The sequence below is a fragment of the Aulonocara stuartgranti genome (genome assembly GCF_965226115.1).
Source record: "Aulonocara stuartgranti genome assembly, chromosome: 8".
NCBI classification, from domain to species: Eukaryota; Metazoa; Chordata; class Actinopteri; order Cichliformes; family Cichlidae; genus Aulonocara; species Aulonocara stuartgranti.
This window is the reverse complement of record NC_138959.1, coordinates 17,153,834-17,174,241: the sequence shown is the minus strand read 5'-3', so window position 1 is coordinate 17,174,241 and position 20,408 is coordinate 17,153,834. Positions and strand designations below refer to the sequence as shown.

The 20,408-nt window shown below is 37.3% G+C and overlaps 1 protein-coding gene across 2 annotated transcripts; it reads right to left on the bottom strand.

Annotated features, from left to right (window-relative positions):
• Window positions 1–4,784: 4,784 nt before the first annotated feature.
• On the bottom strand, window positions 4,785–16,706 carry LOC309712305 (integrin alpha-M-like). 2 transcript variants are annotated; one of them, XM_082543015.1, is made up of 30 exons: window positions 16,473–16,706; window positions 13,702–13,804; window positions 13,458–13,561; window positions 12,972–13,042; window positions 12,767–12,881; window positions 12,113–12,240; window positions 11,881–12,026; window positions 11,499–11,649; window positions 11,179–11,329; window positions 10,835–10,908; window positions 10,580–10,700; window positions 10,095–10,234; window positions 9,820–9,966; window positions 9,515–9,727; window positions 9,284–9,417; window positions 8,865–9,007; window positions 8,625–8,779; window positions 8,375–8,500; window positions 7,141–7,214; window positions 6,917–7,058; window positions 6,728–6,826; window positions 6,550–6,629; window positions 6,391–6,477; window positions 6,223–6,292; window positions 6,025–6,123; window positions 5,842–5,922; window positions 5,604–5,714; window positions 5,355–5,468; window positions 5,166–5,276; window positions 4,785–5,025 (listed from the first exon to the last, which is right to left on the bottom strand). In XM_082543015.1, exons 1-30 carry the CDS (start codon window positions 16,528–16,530, stop codon window positions 4,933–4,935), a joined length of 3,441 nt encoding a protein of 1,146 aa, XP_082399141.1. In that variant the 5' UTR covers window positions 16,531–16,706; the 3' UTR covers window positions 4,785–4,932. The 2 variants fall into 2 exon arrangements, with proteins under 2 accessions (XP_082399141.1, XP_082399142.1); XM_082543016.1 differs by lacking the exon at window positions 6,391–6,477.
• Window positions 16,707–20,408: the final 3,702 nt, after the last annotated feature.

Sequence of the window (20,408 nt, the reverse complement as noted above, 5' to 3'; positions counted from 1 at the left end):
GGGCCAACACACAGGGACAGACAACCATTCACACTCACTTTCATTTGCACATTCACACCTAGTGACAATTTGGATTATCCAATTAACCTATCCCCACAAGATGCATGTCTTCAGACGGTGGGAGGAAGCCGGAGTACCCGGAGGGAACCCACGCAAACACTGTTGTGCGGCAACAGTGCTAACCACCGTGCCACCGTGCTGCCAAAAAATGATAAAATAATGTTATTTTTTTGTTGTTGTTGTTTTAGATAACTCAGGGCTAAATATTGCATATTTTGTTTATTTGTGAGCAAAGCCATTCACATTATCAGTAGTGATGTGCGGATCGATTCCTCCGATACCAGTCATTTATGTTCTAGAATCGATTCTCACATTAAAATATCGATATTTTAGTAATTTAGGGTAAATTTGTAGTTTACCATTAACATGAACACAGTGGAAAGTAACTATATCATTCAGATTGTCTACATTCGAAGGAACTACTCCCTCTTCCGCCTTTCATAGTCATGTGCGAAATACGGCTGCATAAATGTCTCGCAGCCCCTTGGCATGCGCACTCACAACAATGGCTGAGCGTAACTGGAGTCATGTGCGCACGTATTTTACATCCACAAACAGCCCAGACGTGGTTTGCGATACATGTGGCAAAAAAGGGAGGTGTTGTAGCCACACCACTAACATTGTCAAACACCTCAGAGTAAATCATATCACAGAATATGATGAGCGTATGTTGAGGGACAGGTGCTGCTAGGGCGAGACAGACGCCTCTCACTGAGTCCTTTAGTGCTGCAGGCAGGCAAGGTGTTCAAATAGCGCACAACTTCAGTTTTTTTATTTCTATATGATGAACTCTGCATTATTAAGTGATAAGAACAAGTAATCTGTTGTCCTGTAATCATTATGATGCTATAATTTGAGATACAATAAATAAAATAAGTTTTTGCACAAAGTATCGGATCAGTATCGTCGATACCACCCTGAATTTTACTTGGTATCGGATCGGAAAGGAAATCAGTGGTATCACACATCACTAACTATCAGTGACAGTTTTAACAAATTACAGCTTTTTCCACAAGTTAAATGCTTTTAAGCATATATACTGAATTTCATAGATTTACGTTCATTTTCTGTGATTAAAGGTGTGTCTTTGCAATGGAAGTAGTAGTGGTCCACAATGGAAGCAGGTACATGGTGACATCTGGTGGCCAAAAATATGAAGTGCAGCTTGAATCCACAAATAAAATGAACCGCTTCATTATGCTTGCCCACTCTGCAGAGTTCACAATTTTGTGGGCCACCGTTGTGTTGCTTTGAACATGTATTTTTGGGCGGTGAAAAAATTATCATATGTATTTGTTTAAAAATAAATTTGATCAATAAACTTTCCTTATTTAAACATGCCATGGTGCGGTCTTTCTTTGCCTGTGATTACTTGATGTTGGTAAATACAATAGATGAAAAATACATATAATATACATATAAGACAGCTAAGACCTGGCTCTCTGTAATAACTGGGAAAAAGACCAAAATGCCAATGTAAATTAATCATATAAAATGGTTCATTTATGAGTCTATCACTGAACATTTATTTGTGATAATACGATAATGTGGAAAAATGTAAAAATGTGTGCATGACTTGCATGACTAGTTGGGATTTAAGTTTACAAACTGACAGTTACTTAACACAATGTACCACTGAAACACAGCAAATATTATTGCTGAAAATGGGTCTCTGCAGATATTCCTTTGAAACTCATTCATCATTTATGATAAATGTTACTTTTAAACATTCATATTTCTGATTAACCCTTGGTAGAACCTCAAAATCCCATCCTTTCGTGAACCTCGGGACCAAAAAATGGTCCCGCCCCAAAAGTGCTCTAAAAATGTTATATATCAATATTTTTTTCTACTTTAAATTAGTCAATCTTTTAAAACTACTTCTGCTTAAAATATCCATGTCAAGTTTTAATTATATTTTCATTATTTTAACCCTTTAAATCCCAGTTTTATTACATGAGCGCCCTGTTTTTTTAGCCCCAAAAAACAAAAAACTTGAATATTTTCCAAAAAAAACATTTGAGGTAATATTCAATTGTTATTATAATTAGGCCTTTAGATGGACTAAAGATTGGCACCAAGAGTCATTTCGATCGCCTTTTATTTTTTTTCCAGGAGCGCATTTCATAAAATGCACACTATCGACCACGCCCAAAAAGTGCAATAAAAATATTAAATATTAATTTTTTTTTTCACTTTAAATTGGTCAGTCTTTTAAAACTACTTCTCCCTGAAATATTCATGTCAAGTTTTAATTACATTTCGCGGATTTTAACCCTTTATATCCCGGTTTCGTCACATGAGCGCACTGCTTTTTTTGCCCCAAAAACATAAAACATAAAACATAAAATATTTTCCAAAAAAAACATTTGAAGTAATATTTTATTGTTATTATAATTAGGCCTTTAGATGGACAAAAGATTGGCACGAACATTAATTTCGATCCGGTTTTAATTTTTTTTCCAGAAGCCAAAAATGTCCCCAGGCGGCGCTGCTGCTCCTGCTCCCCCGGGGAGGAGTGCCTCTGCCGCGGGTGTGTTTCGCGCAGCGCCGGAGCATATGGTTCGGTTCCCGTGTCTGCAGCACACACTTCCGCTACCACGTGAAAACAAATACGTCATTTCCTGTTGATTAAAAAAAAAAAAAAAAAAATCAAACGAACCTAAGGGCAGAAAATGGGAAAAAAATACATGTTTGAAAATTTGGCTATACTCCATTAAACACAGTGGAAATGGCGTGGAATTAAAAAACGCAAAGGCCACGAAATGGTCCCAGGTTCTACAGAGGGTTAATTTTAAAAATATGAAATAAATTTCAGCATTTTTAGAAAATAAGATGTTTCTAATTCACTTCAAACTTTTGAGCTGTAGTGTAGAATGCAGTGATAGTGTATGGCTCTGGATTATAGTGGATGATATAGGACTATCAGGACATGGAGAGACGATAGACGCTACCAGAGCTTCAGGTTTACATGTGAAGTCAATGGAGGAGCGCAATGAAGCACGACTGGGGGTCGCGCGAAACTTCAGAAGCACATTTGCATCGCGAAAACGCTTTTCTGCCTGATTCGCGCAACCAAGTAGTGCGACTGACAAGTTTGAAGCTTGAAGTAAAATACGTGCTGCAGTTTATGTGGTGCATTTTGTGCATTTGCGCTTATCGCGTCTACCGCTGGAGTTGGAAAAATCTGAACTCCAGCCTGCAACATCCAATCAGGAGCCTGGTGATGTGATGCTCTGACCTATTTCAAAGAGGCAGGTCCAGCCGAAGCCATTCATTCTATCAATCAGTAGTTTTCTGATGAGGCAGGCTCTCCAGGGCAGAAACAATGTTCTTATTTTTCTCCTCATTCTCCCTGAAGCTTTTCCAATTTAAGCTGGGTCCTTTTATATTTATGTTTAATGTTTTTTCTGTTTGAGTATCTTAATTTTATTTCAAATAAATTTTTGTAATGACTTATGTGTAAAGCGTCCTTAAGTTTACACTGCTGCTCTAGAGACGCTCTCTTCAAATGCTAGATCGACAGCTGCCATCTTGCAAACATACCGTCTGGCACTACTTCCTCCCACATTTCCGCTTCACAGGCGTGAAAATTGCACATTTTAAAGCGCCACTAGTTCGCTTTGGACCCGCTTCGAGGTGCGAATGTGCACGCGACCAGCTAGGGGCCTCTGGCGCTTTTTGGTCGCGTCTATTGCGTTCGGTGTGAACGCACCGTTAAAACATTATGAACTGTCTTGTTGTAGAGAAAGTGGAGTCTTTCATCCTTAAAATGCTACCAACATTTCTGATGAAAGAGCTAAAAAATATAGTCTTGGATTTGAAATGATGACAAAATCCTCATCCGATACAGACAGATACATACATACAATAAACAAGTTTGAGGTCAGATTAAAAAGTCATTGTTTTAAATAGTCACTCTCGTATTCAAAGGTCACACGGTCATGTTACTTTTAAACATTTGTATTTCTTTAAATTTCTGATTAATTAATAAGTTTCCCTACAAATCAAAGCAGGGAACACTCTTACATCACACTGACTGGAAAAACCTGTCTTTCATTTTTACCTCTAAAGTTTTATCTGCTTTTGCCCTCTCACTAAATATTGAAATAGTGCTAAAAATACATGCCAGAGTGTCATAGTTCTGTTTGACTTACCAGTCTTTAGAAATTACATAAAGTTAAATTATGTTTACAGTCAAAATCATGGAGATACATAGAAGATTTCAAAGAGTTAACTAATACTGTGAAAGTAGACACTGGCGAGGACAGGTGGTGCTTTAAGTAGGGTAAAGCTGGAAAAAGGAGATTGTCTTTTTCCACATCTTGAAGTTCAGGCTGCTAAAGAATCTGCTCCTCTTTGTTTTGCATGATATAAAATGAATACTGCTTTATGTCTGAGATGACATCTTATCCAGTACACTGGATTCATTTAGATGTGGAAAGACATTTCATTGTCAGCTCATTAATTAACTAATAACAAAGATATAAATAAAATACACAGACCATTAAAATAAAGGTTAGATTTGATTTTAAAGGCCCAATCTTTCTTGCTGGACTTACAGGCTTGAAAATCTACATAAATATATCCTCTTAAGACAAATATCTAGTGGTGGTTTCTTATTTACAATAGATGCTCCAGTTTTATGGTCCCGAGTCTTGAGGATCCTGACGACCAGGTAGGAACCTTTGTTACAGATCATAGCAAATGACTAGGCAAGGGAGTGATTTGAGACACAGCAAGCTGTTGTCTATTTAATTAATCAAATGTGGTAGCATGGACATTTCTACACACCATGTTCACCCCTGAAATTATCAGGATGGTCTACATCTGTCATTCAGATTAGATGTACAGCTACAAATGTAATCTTTGTTACTCTGCTGAGGGTGCACCTGCAGCCGTCCCTGGATCATCTTCTGTCATTTCAATTATCATCTGTTTGTATTTACTCTTGAAAAATCCAGCCTAGAAGTGAATGAAAAAGCACATAAAATACAGCAATCATATATTAGAGTTCCAATAAAAATGTAACCAAGCTGACAAAAAATGAGAAAAAAAAAACTTGTAAACTTTTAATTGAAAAAAGTATAAAAAGAGTCTTTCACCTTATACAGGCTAGCGGTGAGTAAAGCTAGAAAAGCCAACCCTCCCAGGGATCCTCCAATGATCGCTTTGGTGAAATTCAGCTTAGGATACACTTCTACTTCTGCCTCAATCTGACAGATGAAGTGACAGAATGTGAATAAAATTAAAGCTCTTAATATGCCAAACAAAAGAAAATATTGTATAATCACCTTGTGAACAGGAGGATTGTTGTCAGACCCTGCTGAAAAGTAGATGTACTGGTTTTTGTCATACTCCAGACTGGCAGTGCTGGTCAAGAGGAATTTGGCAGACTGAAGCCCAATCTAAGGGAAAAAAATACATCGCGAGTTGACCCTAAATTAGATACTGTTTGATTTAACAGGTAAATAGTTATGTATCTAAACATTTAGCAAACAATCCAAAACACATTAATTTAACATAAACTACCCATCCATTACCTGCTCTATCCATCCTGAACTGAGGTTGGCAGAGATTTCATACATCCTACTCTCCCGTAATCCCATGAAAGTGTTGCACTTGAACACTCTGCACTTGGCTACAGAGCAGTCCTGAGAATGATTTAAACAAGACTGAATCCAACAAAAACTGTGATAGCTGAATTTGAGATAGGTGAGGTGAATGTTAAAATCTAAAAGAGGTTGAATTTCAAAAGCTCAAGTGCAGAGGTATACTTACAACCACCTTATTTTTTCTGATCTGAGAAACAAAAGTTTTGACAGGTGGTTCTTCGTCAATTCCTCTCTGACAGTCTGCAATCTGAAATACATTTAATTCAGGTATGCTTGGTTTTGTCCCAATTATACCACATCCATTCATCCATTTAGAAATGATGGGTGACTCAAGACTTTTGCACAATACCTGTAGACTGATCAAATTCACCCAAATGTCTTTTTTACCAAGCTTCACTGGAACCCTGATCACCACAGTGAAATTAAGTGCTCTGATATCATTTGTAATCTGATAAAGAAAAGGACAACCAAGCAATACAATTAGATTTAGATTATACAGAACATATAAATACACATATATAGATTTATACAGAACTTATATTTTGACCTTAATTGATTGCTGGACTGGTTTCTGCAAATCACTCCTCCCAAATGTGAAATTGTTGTAGCTGAGAGAGCTAAACAGACATATTTAAAAAATTAAATAAATACCATGTAATACAACATTTGTTAATTTCTAAACGATGCTTTTTATTTCAAGTGGAAGAACCCATACCTTTCAAATGTCATAAAAATGCTATATCTCACATCAATCGATTTATTTTTATAGAGTTCATTTGTAGTGGCATGCTCCTGATTTCCACTGAAATGAAGAAGTGAAATGATTCATATTTTATCTGTGGGACTATACAAAAATATACCAAAGGAACAGTACCTGGTGGCATTTGCAGTGACAAAGAGCTTCCTCTCAAGCTGACTGTTGGTGTCAATCCCATAGGAGACAATGAAGGAAGCCTTAATTGAATGGAGGAGACATATCAAATTGCGTCATCTCTTTTTGCTGTAAACAAAACTATAAAGAAGTGAGAGAAAGATATTCTAAGCAAAAACACCTTAGTTTTGTTCTTGAAAATTGGTTTGTGGATAGTGCAGTCTGTCCTTCCTCGTGATAAACCATCTTCACTGTCCAAAGAGTTGCACCCAATTCTTCCCTTTGTTATAAAAATAAAATTACTGCTGGATGTATTGGAAGAGCAGCAGATCAGTGATGAACTTATACAGACTTGATCCTGATGCCTTACCTGCTGAATGGTGAACTTCCTGTAGGAGAGTCCAGCTGGGTACGTGAGAATAACACGACTGTTGTAGGAGTTTTCTCCTCTGTTCTCCACTGTGACTGTGACATCCAAAAGCTCATCAATGCCCACTTTAACCTCTGAGGATCTGTCAGAGTATTAAGGAGGATGAGAATAAAGGAAAAGGAATACAAGCACAAGCAAAACAAAGCTCTATACATGAGCCTCACCTGGTGAACGTAAAATCCACTTTAAGGTTATCAACACATTTGTTGTCAGTGCCACAGTTGATGTCAAACCCTAACTGTGGAAGAGAACATTTTGGAAAACATATTTAAATGATGAATGACTTATTCCAATTAGCACATTGTATGGGGAAATCCAACAACCAATTTTTTCATTCTACCATCTCGTGGAGGTTTTTTGCAGGGAAGAAAACAATTTCTGATAATATTCTTGATCCACTTCTGGACAACTTTGATCTCAGACACAAGCTGTCATTCTAAGTTAAGAATTGTGCATTTTGAGCTCTTTTTTTAATTGCTTTTTGTTACTACTGCATTAGTCTTTGACTGGTAGTACAATTAGCCATACATTAATATCCAATAGTAATTTTCTTTCTGGTGGCGGAAGAGAAATAAAATGATTACTTAAACATTAAAGCCTTTTACTGTGCTCCATGGTGGACATAGAGAGCTGGAAATACAACAGCTGATCACTTATTCTTATTATAATTCTTTGAAGTCTGCTTAAATCCAGCTAATCTTGGGATGTTGGACTACTTTGTTTACTTTGTTCTTTTCATCCGCGACACCTTAAAGGCCGGTCCGTGAAAATATTGTCACACATTAACTGGTCCGTGGCGCAAGAAAGGTTGGGGACCGCTGCCTTAGCTCACATGATAGCTGGTGGGCTAGTGACTCTTACAGGAATAACACCTTGACCCACTCTTTGTTTCAAACTTTGTTTCACTCTTAAGGCCATTATATAGGGAGCGCATTATAAAAAAGGAATGTGTTTTTTGCAGAACATTTGTATTCAAAAAACAACTGTTTGTTACATCTTTGTATTTACGCCCAAGATATTGAGCTTGATTTAAAATAAAATAAAAGCTGCAAATTTGTCCAACAAAAGGTCGCCGTGAACATCTACATTAAGAATGAGTGATTTCGAAAAATGTTTTAATGCACAAAATGTTTGCATGGATTTTACATGTTCAGTTTGTAAAGGCCTTTAGTCTTTGTTTTCCCCATCAGATGCTGTAAATCCTTTTGGATGACAGAAATTTTTTCTGGAACTAAAAAGACGTTCAGTGGCCTGGATCACTTAGAACTGACACTTTAACTGAGTTTAATGGTCAATTTCATGTCAATAATTTAATTAATTAATTAATACGAGGGAAAGACTTAAGTTGTTTTCTTGGCCCAATTGTTTGTTAATACACTGTGTTTAAATATTACTTACAGGATAAATGGTTGTTGTTTGAGCCTGTGAGGAAAGACTTGGTCTGGGATTTCTGTTGATGGACAAACCATTAAACATGAATTTGAGTTCATTGGAAAGAGAACTAAGAGCATCTTCTGGACAGGCCTGCAAAAAAAGAGCAATTTGGTTTGTATTCAGTGTTGTAGGACTCTCTGAACTGAACTTTGATTGTTTGCATTGGTTTTTTTTTGTTTGTTTGTTGTTTTTCCTGATATTATTCGATTTTTACCTCAATAAGTAACTTTAGAGTTGAACACTGTCGTCTTCTTAAGACCACAATGACTGATCCAGATTGTTCTTGTTGTTTCCCACTGGCATAAGCTCGGTTGTTTGGAGGTTTACGTGTGGCATCCAGTGTTATAGTATAATTAATCACTGCTTGAGCTGGAATAAAACACAGTTTGGATTCAATGCTACAAATGATGGGCAGTGGCTTTGTTGTTGAATGATGTAGAGTAGAATGATGAACCTGTGTGGACTGCAGACACTCTACTCATGGTGAAGCAGACTGTAGCTGTGTTCTCCAATGGTTTTGAACAGCCTTCATTCTGAGTAGGGATTTGGTTTGGGTTGAATGACACCTCAGCTTTCACCATTACTATGGGTCTTGATCTAGAAATGAACATCACAGGAAAATACCACACTGCATTTTTTACAAACCACTACTGCTTAAAGGTTTTTGATCATGCATCATTTGTTTTTATCTAATAGTTTATATCAAAGTGTCTAGAAATGTCATAAATTATTGTAATAATTAAAAAAAATTATTCATGGAATTCATTCTAAACTTTTAACCAGTGGGGCATTCATTTCTTTTATTTAACAGAAATAGTTAATAGAATTAAACATGGACAGTAATAATGCATGATTGGACTGTCTTGGACTTACCTCAATAAAACAACTTTGCCCTTTGAGCCCACCGCTAAGTCAGGCAGTCCATCACCACTCTGGTCAAAAGATGACTGACTGATTGACAGGCCAAAGAACTTCAGTCCTGACTGGACCTCAGAACCAGTAATTCTCTGTGTACATGAAAATATTTGATATTCAAACTGCAGAAAATGACTTTACATTACAGATTAGTTTAGTCATCCTCGTGAGTTCTTTGATGTTGTGTACCTGTGAGTAGGTAGGACTGATTCTTCCTCCTCCTTCGCCATTAAATATGTAGATGCTGCCTTCACCATTATTCTCCAAAGGTGCTCCAACTGCCAAATCCCTGAATCCATCTGAGTTTAGATCAGGCAGCACAGCAAGAGAAGAGCCGAACCTTCCCTTGACAGCTGCACGTCCTCTTAGTATTAACGGATCATCAAAATTACACTCCACAAACTAAAATGACGAGAGTGAATATTATATGAACATTAAGAAAGTTGACAAATAAACCGATTAATTTAACTGCAGTAGATAAAACTGTGATTTACCAAACCAGTTAATCTGCAAACATAAACTCTTCCCTCTCTATCAGGCTCCGTGTACATTGGGGCTGATATGAAGATTAGCTCAGTGATGTCATCATTATTTATGTCCATGGCACACACCTCTGCCCCGAAATATTCACCAGTCTGATACTGTGTAAGAAACACATTATTGATGAAAATAATCAGATAAATGAAAATAGTACAGTTTTGTTTATATATAGTCTAAATATATTTTACATTGTCATTCAGGTCTATCACTTTATACTGTACATACGTACCTGCCATGGAAAGGGCTCAATCTTTTGATTTCTAAAGCTATCTCTGTTAACAGCAAACACAACTCCTCTGTGTTTATATCTTGGAGCACCAACAACTGTCACTGAGCCACTCCAGGATTTAGCAATTGCCATGGAGTAACCTAGAATTTAATAGTCAAGCAGTCTTCAGTTAAAAAAGTAAAAAATAGTCAAATATAGTCATACAGAGAATTTATAAATATTTTCATTAATATTTAAGGTGCATGGAAGATGTTTTTTTCTTGAAATGTTGTCATTTGTGGTATTTCATATTTTATGTGACATAAAGCACAATCAAAAACAACATGACTAACATTAAACACCTAATTAAAGCATACTCTTCCTCAGCCTTTGGAATCCTTACTCATCCTTTATATGTTGTCTATTTTCCAAACTGATTGGGGGAAAGAATTACAGCACAGCTATGTATATACTACATGATCACATGTTTATGTGTTAGTTGTTACCAAGATAGCTGTCAGGCTCCAAAGACACGTCCTCATATGTTTTCACCTTCTGGCCTCCTGTTGTGTATTGCACGTAGCCTCCCTTCCACTGGTTTGCACCAACAATAGACATCTGAATTCCCTACAGTGCAGACAGAAATGTACAGAAAAATAAATGTGTGAATGTTTTATACAGTGCATTTAAATTTGGAGTTTTGTTTGGTTTTCCTTTCTTTTTATCACTTGACTGTCTGAGTTTAAAGTGTTTTAAATTACCTCAGGCACATAAACTGCACTGAATCCCTCTTGAGACATTTCCATTTTCAGTGACTCTCCACTGGTTTGTGATCCTGTAACATGAAAATAATAAAAAAAGAACTTAAAGGACAGACTGTGTAATTTCAATTTGTTCACGACCTGAAGGACTGATTCTAGACAATCACTTGCTCTTTATTAAAAATATGTCATTTATGTGTTGTTTAACATACTAATGTAAAGAGATAAAAAAAGGTGAACATCTCTCAGGCCTTTACTGCAGGTGGCTTCAGTTGCTTTAATTTTTATAGCTGGGATGTTTACAGAAATTTTAACAAAGTTGTAACATTTTTTAATGTTTGTACCTTCGATAGAGAAAATTTTGTCCTGTAAATTCTGTCTTATTATTTCAAGGGCGTTGAAGTCCCTAACTTGAAATACGTGTTTGTCTGACGGAGACGATGCAATGGTTTTCAGCTCCTGTTCTGCTGCAGGTTTATTAAATGCATTCCCCACCTAGAAACACACACACAGCTTTTACTTTACTAGCACCCACACAGTCCTCCTCATGAAGAATGGTGCCTCATTTCATTAGTGTCAGAAAATTAGGTTAACTTTACAGGGTCATTGAAAGGATTAACCTTTTGAAGAAACTGGTACAGTGTAAAACTGAGCAGGTACTTACCCCAATAGCAAATCGAACAATCTTTTTACTCTCAGCTAGCCTTGCTACATATGGTAAGCGATGTGAGTCATGAGATTCTCCATCAGTAATAACTATCAGCACCTTCTTTGCATTTGATCTGGATCCTCTTTGTGGTGTAAAAACATTTTGGCTGATGAATGAAGAAGACAGTTTCAGTTCATCTTTCTTTACAGTGCATCTTTTAGATGTTGAAGAGAACTGCTTACATAAAAATCATGATGCCTTCTTTTACAGTATTTTCGCTAATATAACAAAGAATTATGATTTTTTTTTAAAAAAAAATAAAGCTCTACAAGTTATCTCTAACCTCTGACATACTTCATTAACTGTGAAAGATGTGTAACATCATGGCAGCACTTACACAACATGTTCGATGGCTTCAGCTGTGTAAGTTGCTTGGTCTAGTTGTTTTATTCTATCAATGTTAGATTCCCATGATCCAGATGAGAAAAAATTATCAAAATAGTAATGGACCTTTGATGAAGTAGAGAACTGGGAAACAGAAAACTTGAAAAGAAAAAAGTACAGAAAATCAATCATTCCATCAATTATGGAAATAAAGAAATATTTAATATTTAATGTCTGTTCCTCACCTTTGTATCACTTGAGAGAAAAGACCGAACCAGATTTTTCACAAAGGTCTTCATTGTTTGAAAATCTTCGCTATATACACTCCCTGAACCATCCAACAGAAAGGCAATGTCTGCTTGCAGCGGGCATTCTGCCAAAAAGATGGGTACGAAATGTAGTGTTGAGCAACTTTAAGTGGCCTTTCTTTGTTAGGAAGATTCACACTTTGGTCCCATTTGCCATTTGAATCTTTGGTGCACGCTTATTTGTGACTTGGGATGTTTATATAACTGGGAGTCAACTGCCTTCATAAATTATGTTTGTGTTGTAATATGATTTCTGAAACTCTTAAATCTTACCCAAGCTAAAATCCTAATAATTAAAAATAATTGAAAAGTCAAAAATTACTACTTAAAGCAATAAAAACTAATCTCAACCTATTAAAGTGACTCTGGGGGGTAAAATGAAACTGAATTGAAAATTCAAAACATAATTAAAACTAATTTAAAAAAATATTTAAAAAAGCACAATAACTGTAATAAATGAGCTTCAGACTGTTTAAAATGTATTAGGTTATTGGGTCACAGCGATTAATTGTGTGAATGTGCAGTGACATAAGTATTTATAGATTCTATTATTATTTTGAGTTTGTTTTCACAAACTTAGTATCCTGTTACCTTTGACAGAAGGTGGTATGGGACGCTCAAATCTATTGGAACGGTTTATTTGAAAGCACACTCCACTGTACATGGTGATACTTTTGCAGTCCTTTGGAATAGTTGGACCGCATGCCTCAAAAGAGAAAAGATCAAATTATGATGAATCAAGCATGCTGATTATTCTTCCATTCCAGTGTGACACGTCTGCAGTTCACCAACTCACCACAGCATTTTGGGTTCCAGGATCACTTTTCATTGTCAAACCAAGAGACATGTTGATAGCAAAATCTGGCTCTGTATTTAAAGCATTGAGTATATATTAAAACACTCATAAAATAAATGTTGGGGTCACTAGAAAATACATTTTATTTAAATGACTGCCACTTTTCGTACCACATTACAAAGGGAAAGAATGCAAAATACACTAATCAAAGTTCACTATTACTGTGTCTGAAAATCAACAAAAAATAAATAACTTTTAGCAAGAATTAATTAAACAAACAAATACATTCAATTAAGTGTTTTGTTATATCATGAAATGGCAAATACTTAACAATGCATTACAAACTCACACATTTCAGTTTTTTTCTCTAGAAATCCACCTTATCTGCAAATTAATCTAATTAATGTCATATTCCAAGATCTCAATACTTGAAAGATACTGTCAGAGTTTCAGGATATTGTGTTAAGACATCAAGAAACTACCTACCTTGAAATTGTATATTTAGGCAGTTTTCACCAGAGATGGTACACCTGTATATTCTCCCCTTTCTGTTTTGTGAATACTGTTCAAGTGGGGCACTGACAAGCAAACTAAGGAGAGAAATCCAGACATTAGATAACATTTGGTGAGCAAAGTGCAGTGAAAAACCTCCAGCTGTTAAGCATTAGTGGTGAATGTTATAAGCAGGCAATTGTAAACCCATATTAAACATATCTATGCTCTGGCTTACTCTGATTGTCTTTGAACCACCTGGTAGCCAAAACCAGCAGCAGAGTTCCTCAGGGTCTTCCAAGCCACAGGATCAATATTGAAACTAAGTGCAGCATTTAACACTGATAATTAAAGAAAGAAAAACATTATTAAAGCTTATTATGGAATGATAATGTGATTTATTTCAACAGCTCAGCCTTCTGTGTTTCTTTAATTACTAAATTAATTACAGGGGGATCACACTCCTCAGCCTCCCTGGGAAAGTCTATGCCAGGGTGCTGGAAGGAGAGTCCGTCTGTTAGTCGTACCTCGAATACAGGAGGAACAATGCGGTTTTTATCCTGGTCACGGAACAACCTCTCGAAGATACTTGAGGGTGAATGTGAGTTTGCTCGACCAGTCTACATGTGTTTTGTGGACTTGGAGAAGGCATTCGACCGTGTCCCTCGCGGTGTCCTGTGGGAGGTGCTGCGGGAGTATGAGATGTCTGGCCCATTGCTACGGGCCATTCGATCCCTATACAGCCGTTGCAAGAGCTTGGTTTGCATAGCCGGCAATAAGTCGGACTCATTGCCGGTGGGTGATTGGCTCTGCCAGGGCTGCCCTTTGTCACCAATTCTGTTAATAACTTTTATAAACAGGATTTCTAGGCGCAGCCAAGTGGCGGAGGGCTTTCACTTTGGTGGCCACAGAATCTCATCTCTGCTTTTTGCAGGTGATGTGGTTCTGTTGGCTTCATCTGGTGAGGGCCTCCAGCTCACAATGGAACAGTTTGCAGCCAAGTGTGAAGCAGCAGGAATGAGGATCAGCACCTCCAAATCTGAGGCCATGGTTCTCGGACAGAAAAGGGTGGAGTGCCCACTCCAGGTTAGGGATGAGTTCCTGCCCCATGTGGAGGAGTTTAAGTATCTCGGGGTCTTGTTCACGAGTGATGGGAGAAGGGAGCTGGAGATCGACAGATTGATTGATGCTGAAACTGCAGTCATGTGGACGCTGTACCAGTCTGTTGTGGTGAAGAGAGAGCTGAGCGTAAAAGCGAAGCTCCCAATTTACCGGTCGAACTACACCCCTTCCCTCACCTGTGGTCACGAAGTGTGGGTAGTGACCGAAAGAACGAGATCGCTCAAACTAATTATTAGGTATTTAAACAGTATGATGCACATACATACGTACACAGTATGAAAACTGATCATTATAATAGTGTATACATTTGCCCTTTTACAGTACTGAAAAAAAGGAACTGAATGGACAATCACGCCATTGTGCACATACATCCTGTCCTCCTCAACTATGTCAGATTCATCAGTTTATATCACACACACACACACACACGCTTAACACAGAAAATGTCTGAGGTTTGTATTACAACTCTACAAATCCAAAATTTAAATTAAAATCAGCAAACTGTGATTTTTTGGGATATTCAAACAATACAGAGTAGCAAATACTTTGTCACATGATTAGGATACAGGAAAAATCAAAAGGGACTGTCATTTCAGTTACCAGCAAACAAAATTACACTTTTTTGGGCATGACCGGACACATCTTTCTCTAAATAATCATATAATATGGTGCTAACTTTGCATTGTTCCTGGCTTCTTGCATCTTACATTGTTCAACAGTGAAACATTTACAGTGAGAAATATAAATGTAATAAAAAAATATTGCTCATCATTATAACATGCTGTCAACCTTTTGTCAGGACAGCCTTACTGTGGTCATTATGGTTTCAAACACACATTTCTGCAGGTAGCTTTGTTTACAGAGGATGAAATTCAAATAAGAAATAAGTAAATTGCCACTAGCAAAGTATGTCTAGAAGATATAGTTTCACTTCTAATTTGTATTACCAGTACTCCAAAAAATCTTTTTTGGGGTGAAAAATGTTGCCACAATTTTGAAAGACAAAATGAGAAGGCACAAACTTGCCTGACAAGAACAGCATAGCACTGATGATCCAGTCCATTGTGTTACTCCCATGAAAAAAATAAACTTAAGTTTGATTTTTTTCTGTTTCAGTGTGACTACTCAAATGAGCTGTTACTTCTTCTGAAAGTGCTGAAGGAGTTGTTGAAACTAAAATGCAGAATGCACAGAGTGAATGCTCAAACTTAAGACACTCATTTAGAGGAACTCTAATGTAGGAGGAGTTAGAATACTGATATCACTGTCTGTTATATGTGACACACAACACTTTGGTAAACTATTTAAAATTGATGTGACTGTTAAAGCACAATTAAAAACAAGATTACATATACTAAAAAGATTGAATAATCTATTAGTTTCTGGGCAACCAGATGAAATCATTGCAATCACAAGTAAAAACAGGAAGAAAGCTGACAGTGTAAATGTTTTCAGGGGGCTTTTGCCCACTGGTAGGCAATTTGGCTGTGGGTGAGGAACCAGACAAAGAAGAAATCAGACGACCCTTGTCACAGAAACACTAAGGAAACAGGCCTAGGGAGGGTGCTTCCCATATGGAAACGATATATATAAATCTTATAAAGTTTTTATCTGTCTTGTATGAAACTTGTATGAAAAGCATACAAGAGTGAAAACACATATAAGATCCCTTGAAAAATTATACAATGAAACTTGTATGTTTTGTATACTTACTAAAAAAATATATGAAAGTAATGAGAAAGTGGCCACTTTCATGAGTAAATCATGTAAGCCTTATATGATTTATATATGATTTACTCATGAAAGTGGCCACTTTCATGAGTAAATCATATATAAATCATATATGTTTTTACTATTTCTTTTCCATATGGGTTGAATGAAGATCACCTTGTGGCTGGGCCTTAGCCCATGGTGTCTGGCAGGCTGCAGTCCACAGAGCAGACATAGTCTCGGCCTCCTATCCGGTGTTTAAGTCTGACGTCATTAGCTGTGCCTGGGCCCAAACTCCGCTGCAGGTCCTTAAGTCACATGATCACAGTGGCATCACTGAGAGTTAAAAACTGTCTAAATCTTTTCATCTGTAATAAAATGATCACCGCTGCTGCTCTATCAGGTGTAACAATTCAGTTTAACATCCAGGCATCCATGAAAACCAAATTTATGAAATTTAATGGCGTTAGAAGTTATCAGGGAGTTAGCTTGCTAGTTTCCATATATAATATGGTATGGTATGGTATATAATATACCATGTTCTGATTTGGGGATTTCCAAAACAAATTAAGACGTACAGCTCTGCTATCACTTCCAACATAAATGAAGACAGGAAAGCAAACAGCAGTGACATTTGTAGGGTCACTGAAGGTTGGCTAGCTGGTATATAATGATGTGCTACGTGATCGCTAGCGACACAACTATGTTAGCATAATATAAACAGTGAAGCTGGAAAATGAATGCTAACTTTTTTCCACTCTATAAAAGTTAACATGAGGGTTCCCAAACGTTAGGGACAAATGCAATCACATGGCAAAATGCTGTAAACGGACCAAACTTCAGTCAGGAGAACAAATGAGATAACCCATCCACAATACAAGGTTAGTCATTAATATACTGCCACATGGGCTGAGCTGTAGTTACATTGTAAGGTTTTAAAAACTGAGTTTTAAAATGATTAGCGGCAATAAAAACCCACAGAGGCCAACAGTGATCACTGACTGTTTTTAGGGGCTTGTTGAGATTAAATAGAACAAGATACAAAGCATTAAAACATGTTAAATACAAAACAGCCTTATTAAACGCAGAGTAGTTTGGGCCTGATAGCAGGATTCATCACGTCATCACTTAAAGACCGGATAGGTCCACTTCCTGCAATGTGTGTTGGAAAGACTAAAGCCAAAGGCTTTGGCAGACCAATCCCTGTATATCAAGGGTGGTGATTTGGACATGGACGTCATCTCTCTGGTAGGGAAGTACTTTGAGCTAGTGCAGGAGGTTTAGAGATACCAGCTAGATATAGTTGGGCTCATCTTAATGCATGACTTTGGATCTGGAGCCAGTCTTCTGGAGAGGGCTTGAATTCTTTTTGAGTCTGGAGTTTCCCTTGATGAGAGGAGGTGGGCTGGGATGGCAATAATTGTATGCCTGCTGTCTATACTGTATGGTGGAGCTTGCACATGTTTATTTTTCCCTGCACCTTCAGGCCAGAGAACAGGTCCTTACTGTCCTGTGTACTTATGCCCCAAATGACAGTTCTGAGTACTCTTCTTGGTGTCACTCCGAGGGGTGTTTGAGGGAACTCTATCTTGTGACTCAGTCATTGTTGGAGTCAAATTGTTAAATGTCATTGTGTTACTTAAATTTGTAAGTCTTAGTTCAAGCAGCAGGATCAAAGACATTCCTTTGTCTCTGACCACCTCTCCAGCCAGTTTGTTGGTGGGGGAGGCTGAAGTGTTTTATTAGGCACATCCTATCTAAAGATTCTGTTTGTTGCTTAGTAAACTTCCTGCATTTATGATCCTTTTGTGGGCAGGAGGTCACACAAACGCACCCCCAAACACAAACACACATACTCACATACATACACACACACACACACACACACATTCTTGCACATGCATACACATGCACATACGTTCTTACACGTGCACACACATACATACATAGTGCCTTGTCTTTTGTAACCATTGGAGGGGTTTTACAATGGGAGGTGCTTGTGTGTACTGTAACTGTTTTCAATAAAAGGTGACAATCGGAGGCCTATGGTGGGGTCAGTCTGTGGTTGGATTCAGAGTGCTTTTCTGAGAAACCGACCGGGGCCTCCCTTGCTAGCAAGTAAAAGATGTTCGTCTTGTTTTTGTTGTTAACGAGAATAAGTTTCTAAACCAGCGGGGCCTGTGGAAGCCCAGACCCAACAGTCATCCTTCTGGTAGACTTCAGTGCTTATGTGGGTAATGACAGTCAGACCCTGAGGAGTATGACTGTGAGGCCTGCATGATTTGAACTCAAGTGTTCTGTTATTGGACTTCTGTGCAAATCACAGTCTATCCATAATGAACACCATGTTTGAACATATGGATATCCATAAGAGCAAGTAGCACCAGAACACCCTAGGCTGCATGTCAATGATCGATTTTGCAATTGTATCATCAGATTTAAGGCTTTATGTTTTGGACACTCTGGTGAAGAGAGGAGCTGAGCTGTCAATAGATAACCACCTGTTTTGCTGAGGTGGCACAGGAGGATACTGGCAGAGACCCCTGTCTGTGAGATCTTCAACTCACACTTCAGCCACAACTTCAGCAGCATAACAAGACTTCTCACCTTCGCTGGAAACGCCTGGGTGTTCCCCTGTGATAATGAGAATCTTAAACAGCATTCCCTATATGCCTATATACAACACAGGCAATAAGAAGCATATGTTTAAAATAGCTCTATATATCATTAATATCACTTTGACTTTCAGATTAATCTATTGATCTTGAAGTAGAGGTCAGAGGTCAAACACGACATCATATTGTAAATCTTCTGTTATACCTCTCTGACCTGTCTTCCCCATGTGATGTTTTTGTGTAATGTATGTATGGTCGGAGGGTAAGATGGCGCCACCATTGCGTGCAATAGGTCGGCAGCCTTAACATGAAGTTTCCCCTTGTGGGACTAATAAAGGTATCTATCTAATAAAGGTATTTATCTTAATAGTACATTCTATGTGTTGACATTGCACACCACACTTGTAAGAATCCCATTTATAAGGCTTTTTGTCAGTTTTTGACAGATCAATCATTAAGTTGACCTTCAAGACCTTGATGAATGTAAGCCAAATTTTAATGGATCATTGGCATGACCCAACTTTACATCCCTGCAAAGTTTTATTGGAATTAATTTTAAAAGTTTTGAGCTATTTTGTTTACAGACAGAATGACGTGCATGCATGAACATGCACACATATGCTACAAAAAACATAACCTTCTTGGCACTAATTAAAATAGTCAATAGCCTATAAAACCTTTTGTCTAGCTTAAGTTCTTATATGCAGATGTGAAACAAAATTATTTGCTAAAATATTGTTATACTCAGAAAAAACATTTTCACTTGAACTTTTCACTTCAAATTGTAAAAAGGAAAAAAAGGCTTATTTTATATATAGTGTCAATTTGTTTTCATACTAATGGATTGACATTGTCAAAAACATTTAACCTCATTATGGACAGAAAGTGAAACCTCTGCGTAAAAAAGCAGAAAAATCTAAAAATACAGTGTGCATTTCTGCTTTTCGCCTGACTTCCTGTGAAATGTCTCAACTGTCTGAGACATTTGTGCCAGTTTTGTAAAAGGGAGTCAGCATGAGTTGGTTAAACGGGCCTGTATTTAATATGCACCTACTTCATGTCTATGTATGGCTGTTTATACAGTCAGGGAAAAATTATCATGTTTGGCCACTAACAAAGAAATGTTCAGTCTATAAGTTCAATGGTAGGTTTATTTGAATAGTGAGAGACTGAACAAAAACCAAAAAAATTTAAAAAAAAATCATTTAAAAAAGTTATTAATTAATTTTCATTTTCATGAGTGAAGTACTTTTTCGATCCCCTATCAATCAGCAAGATATCTGGTGTCTTTTATACAGGTAATGAGCTGACATTGGAAGCCTTCTCAACTTGTTACCTGTATAAAAGACATCTGTCCATAGACGCACTCAGTCTATCCATATTCCAAACTTTGCACCATGGCCAAGACCAAAGAGCTTTCCAGGACAAGATTGTGGACATACACAAGGCTGGAATGGGCTCCAAGACCATCGCGTTTAGCTGGGTGAAAAGGTGACAA